Below are 5,596 nucleotides of genomic sequence, written 5' to 3'. Positions count from 1 at the left end.
ACACAGGAGATGATGAATTGTTTTGATGACAGCAACTAATGAAGACCATCTATTAAGATACAGAAAGATCATTTGATCTGGATCCAAATCTAGAAGAGAACTCAATAGTGATCCAGAGCTTCAGAGACATTTTATGACTGCCCATGCCTGTGGTCTTCCTTAAAAGGGGAAGTACCCAAATGGATGAGAGCTTGGATCTTTGAAGTGTTGACAAATGAACATATCTGGAAGAGGTTGATCAGTCTAATCAGCAGACTAAAACAAATGAGAATTGGTTGAAGAGATTATCTCCCTGGAACTCACTTTAGCTCCCTATGGGCCAGGCGTAGCTTCACCTAGTCATCCCTAGCCAGCATGAGTAATTTGCTTTTTGTTCCACTTTCAAAATTAAACCATTTTCTACCCTGTTTGGGTGGGAGGCAACTAGGTGGCAGAGTGGATAGGACTTAGAATCAGGAAGACTCATCTTTCTGAGTTCAAATCTGGCTTCAGACACATACTACCTATGTGACCCTTGGCCAAGTCACTTAACCCTGTTTGCCTCAGTTCTTTATCTATAAAATGAGCTGGAGAAGGAAATGGCAAACCAGTCCAATATCTTTTCCACGAAAACACCAAAATGGGGTCACAAAGAGTAGGACATGACTGAACAACAACAATACCCTGCTTTTCAGTTCTTGTTCAGAAAACAATTATCAAATCAATATTACATTGCAACTGGAAAGGTCATGACAATTTACTGCCCTATGGCATCATTCATAATCTTTGTGCTTATCTCTAGACCAAATCCCTTTTCCTTACTGCCATTGACCAATACGTTGCATCCCCCAGTAGAATGCATGGTCCTTGACAAAAACTCATTCTCATGTTTGTATCCCTAACAGCACGGTACCTGGCACACAATAGGTGCCTAAGAAATGTTTGTTGGTCACATTTACTCTACATGGTTTAAAGTCATCGTGATGATTATGTCCAAATATTTAAGTAGTTGTCCAATGAAAGATGATTAAACATTCTTGACTCCAGAGACCAGAAGAAAGACCAAAGGGTTGAAATTACTTTGGGGGCAATATTCGTTTTAAGAAGAGGAAAAGTTTCCTTATTATTAACACTGTGCGACAATGAATTCAGACACCAACAGAATGTCTTCAAATATAGTTTCAATCATCACTTGACCAGGATGTTCTAGCTTTGCATAGAAATTGGACTAGGTCTGAAGTGACCTATGTTGAGCTCGTAAGTGGAATTTCTCTAGAAGAAATTATGAAAATAACATTTACTTTACATATAAAACAAAAATCTGGGAACCCCACACTCTTTCCTAAAGGAAGTTAGGTAAAGCTAAGGACAAACCTCAAAAAATGAAAAAGAGGGCATAGGAAGAAATGATCATTTGGTAGTGTCTTCTCCCATTCTTTGAGGTTAACCTGGACAGCTCAACAAAACCTGCAACCACAAATTCACATACACTCATACACACACACACACACACACACACACACACACGTACACTTTTTTCCTTCCTTTCTTCTTTCCTTGATTCCTTTCTCCTTCAACAGCCTGGAACAACTGGAATTATTATGCAGTGGAAATCTAGCCCCTGCCTGTACTTGTAGAGAATGGAACAGGAGGAATCATAAATTTTAAGTTAGAAGGGATCTTAGAGGTTATCTAGTCCGAGGGTTTCCAACTTTTTGTGGTACCTATATCCCTTGGGTTTCAGTGAATCTTCCTGAACACCCTATTCAATATTTTTAAAAGAACACATTCTAGAGTTCAGCCTACATTTCCACACAAGAAATAAAATTTATTAATATGAATAGGATTATATAGGGTTCCCCCCCTCCACTAAATATTCCCCATTCCTTTTCCAGAAGCTTCTTGTGCTCCCAGGGGTTATTGGTACCCCAGTTTGGGAATCTCTGAATAAACCCCTACTAGAATCCCCTGATTTTACAGATGAAGAATCTGAGGATCAGAAAAATTAAGTGATGTGCCCAAGGTCACAGAGGTTATAAATGGCAGAACTGGAATTCGAACTCAGGTCATATTCGTTCAAATCCAGCACTTTTTATGCTTCCTCTACAGTTAGACCGGGTATCACAAGCCTGAAAAGCAGACTGGGTCTACTTTGGGAAAATAAACTTAATCGGCTGTGTCTTCTGAGCAAATCTTTATATTGAACTGGAAAACCTATATCCAGAATCACTGAACACAATCACCAAGATCTATGCTCTGCTGCTCTTCACCACCCCCTTCTACCTCCTGTTTCCTTCCTCTGAACTAAAGCAGCTCAAGAAGCGTTCCGAAGACGAACAGGGGTTGTAAGAGGGTTGTCCTGTCCTCCCCTAACGCAAGCTACCAAGTCAGCAAAAAGATGCACTCTAATCAGTTTGCCAATCAGTCGACAAGCGTTTATGACGAGCTTACTATGTGCTAGGCAGAGTCAACCTATTTCTCCTGCCTAATGGAGTTCCGCAGTGGTGGGAAAAGGAATGGAGAATCTGGTAATCCTATTTGCCCTCTTCTCGCCACCTCCAGACATAAACACACGCAGAATTCACGGCGTTTGGGGAGAGAGACCCTGAGATCCTTGTACTGTCTCGCTATCCGATGCTGGATGCTTAAGGAAAGACTAGCTTGGGTCGGCAGTCCGCAAACACATGATGAGAAATAGGAGAGCAAGTAAAGTCCGCCTCCACAGCATCCACAGCTAACTTCTAGGATGTGGGTGACTTTAGTTTGGTGGCTAGTTTGTTTCATCGACATGTGCACCCCGAGATTGCTTTGTGAGCAGCGCTCCCGCCCTGGGAGCTCTTCCCTGGAGGGCTCTTGTTCGCTTTTAACTCTCCACTCGCTGCTCCCAACACCAGGGTTCGCAGTTAGCAGGTGCTCTCCAGTCTCAGCCCGTACCACTCCCCTCCCCACCCCACCCCACCCCACCCCTATCAGTGGAGCGTGTGGACAGAGTCTCGCTCAGTCTCCTCTACCTGGCTTGGGGGGGGGGGGGGAGAGTATGAGAGACAACTGAGTGGAGCGGATAAGAAAGGAGGTAGGGAAGTAGGGAAGGGAGGTCGAAGTCAGGGCAGCGCTCCTGGGCTGCGCCACCTAATTGCTAGTTTGTTCCTGGTCCCAGCTTTTGTGCGGGGGAAGCAAATGGGGGTTCAATAGAGGCTTTGTAGGTTTAGGGACAGGTTGGGGGCTGGGTTGGAGAGTTTATGTTCAGGTTGGGGGGCGGGGCTGGAGCGCCGTAGTCAATCAGATGTCAGGCGTTTCTAATTCCCATCCTACTACTCTTTTTCCATCCTCCCCAACCATGAACAGCCACCCCCACTCCTTTGCCCACTCACTTCCTCCTTGTTCCGAGGCACTATACCCAGCGAGACCAGATGGTTTTAGTACCATGTTGAGTTTGTGTACTCAAGTGTTCGGCACCGGCCTTCCCCAAACTCCCTCTGGGAAAAGGGGTATGTGCCAGGCTTTGTGCTGGGTGTTTCCATTACTTACTACCTTTTTCTTCAGGAGAAACCTGGCTGGCGGGACACATTGTCCCGCCCTATTGTTCCTCTGGAGGCTCATTCCCGTTTCTGACCCCTGCCACCCTCCCTCACACCCGTCCTTCTTTGTTTCCCAGCTTGCTCCGAAATGTGATGTAACAAGAGTAGGCAAAAATCTTTCCTTCTCTCCAACACTTCCTGCCTCCCTCTGTCACAGACATGCTCACATTTATCCACACACATATACAAGCATTCGATTCCCTGCCTGGAGGTGAACACTTGCATGTGCTGATCTGACCTGATATCCAAAAGAAGGGCATTAGAAACCCCCCGGGGAAAGCTGGACAGAAACAAGTACCTCCCTTTCCAGCATGATGCAGAGTACGGGGAAAAAAGCCAGTCCTGCCTCCTAGAAACGTGGAAAATAGCTGAGGGACAGCTGCTGTGGATTTTTCTGATGAGAGTGGGACTAGTTTCCATCCCTTTGCCCCTGGGCAAGTCCTTTGGGAGACTGGAAAAGAAGCTCTGGATATTGCCAAATAGTCCAATAGGTGTGTGACAATGTGTTCTAGCTACTAGTGTGAGAGAGAAAGAGACCTGGAGTGTCTGCAAAAGGAAACTTTCCTTGGATTTTACCCACCCTGGCGTCAGCTCTGACAGAAGGAATTCAAGTATTGTTCTCTCTTCACTGAAACAATTCATGAACTGGATGGGATAAAGATGAGACCAGATGACATCAACCCGAGGACTGGACTGGTGGTAGCCTTGGTTAGTGTCTTCCTTGTTTTTGGCTTCATGTTCACTGTTTCTGGGATGAAAGGGGAGACCCTGGGGAACATCCCCCTCCTTGCCATAGGACCTGCAATTTGTTTGCCAGGTATAGCTGCCATTGCTCTGGCCCGGAAAACAGAGGGCTGCACAAAATGGCCTGAGAATGAACTGCTCTGGTGTCGAAAACTCCCCTGCTTCAAAAAATCAAAGGACAAGGAAGTTATTGAACTGTTGAGGACCCCATCTGACCTGGAGTCAGGAAAAGGGAGCTCTGATGAGTTGGTCAAAAAGACATACCTCAGAGGCAATACTTCCCCAAAGGGAGAGGTGCCTGTGGCTAGTTCTGTCACAACTACCATTGCTACAGGAGAAGAGGAATGCAAGAGTCTGGTCCAAAAGGAGGATCAGAAGGAGGCTTCCAGACACCTGGAAGGATGCTGTCCTTCAGGTACCTTCCTACCATCAGGGAGCACCCCCAACTACAGTACCTTGGAACCAAAGTGCTCCACTTGGGACAGATCTGACTGCCCGGAACCTGAGGACAGCATTTTCTTTGTACCACAAGACAGTATCATCGTCTGTTCCTACAAGAGCAGTCCTTATGATAGATACTGTTGTTACATCAATTCAAGCCAAATCAGTTGGGACCATGAGACAATAGTTTAAATGATGCACAAAAGCACATCTATATTTATACAAACATGGCAAATTACAGCTACTAATGGAAAAGAAACTGCACTGCATGAAGTCTTCGAACTGTTAGAAATTGGCTTGGTATGTGATGGATGCTCAAACCTCCTGTGCCTGAAGTCCTGTGAATGAGCATGTTTAAGGGTTGGGGACTTACTTTAGTGAGAAATAATGAGTTTGAGGACATATCTAGGGGAGGGGAGGTGAAAAGATGACCAAGGAAATAGGAATTCAGATTCCTTACCTATTTAAATGATGTTGAGTGTCTTAGAAAACAGATCAAAAGTACTATGTTTTATCAGCTAAGGATAAGACAAATCAGGAGCCAGCTGTGTATAAAAAGTAACAAATGTATGAGAATGTATGCTTTCAGTAAGAGAATTTCTTATTTTCTGAAGAATATTGAAAGACCAATTTTACACTTGGTTATATTAGATAATTGGGTGGGTTTAAATAGTTAAGAAGCTTTTTACACTTATTTAATTCCCCAATCAAGAAAATAGTTTTATTCCTTCTTAGATATTCCCTGAAAGTCCAAGGATAACTTTAAAAAGTTGAATTATATTCCAGTTCTATGATCTTCTGGCAATCACCATTCAAGGAACTGCATGTGTTAGTTAAAATAAAATGTCCATAAT

At 44.2% G+C, this 5,596-nt stretch overlaps 1 protein-coding gene across 1 annotated transcript; it reads left to right on the top strand.

Moving 5' to 3' along the window:
* The first annotated feature begins 4,217 nt into the window (after positions 1–4,217).
* TMEM215 (transmembrane protein 215) lies at positions 4,218–4,934 on the top strand. Its single transcript, XM_027839104.1, has one exon. It carries the CDS (start codon positions 4,218–4,220, stop codon positions 4,932–4,934), a length of 717 nt encoding a protein of 238 aa, XP_027694905.1.
* Positions 4,935–5,596: the final 662 nt, after the last annotated feature.

Source organism: Vombatus ursinus, unplaced genomic scaffold (genome assembly GCF_900497805.2).
Source record: "Vombatus ursinus unplaced genomic scaffold, bare-nosed wombat genome assembly UNPS02014832.1, whole genome shotgun sequence".
NCBI lineage: Eukaryota > Metazoa > Chordata > Mammalia > Diprotodontia > Vombatidae > Vombatus > Vombatus ursinus.
The sequence above is the reverse complement of the archived record's forward strand: the minus strand, read 5'-3'. Positions and strand labels throughout refer to the sequence as shown.

Excerpts from the sequence above, each read along its gene's own strand:
- TMEM215 (XM_027839104.1), top strand. The coding sequence starts at position 4,218 with ATGAGACCAGATGACATCAACCCGAGGACTGGACTGGTGGTAGCCTTG.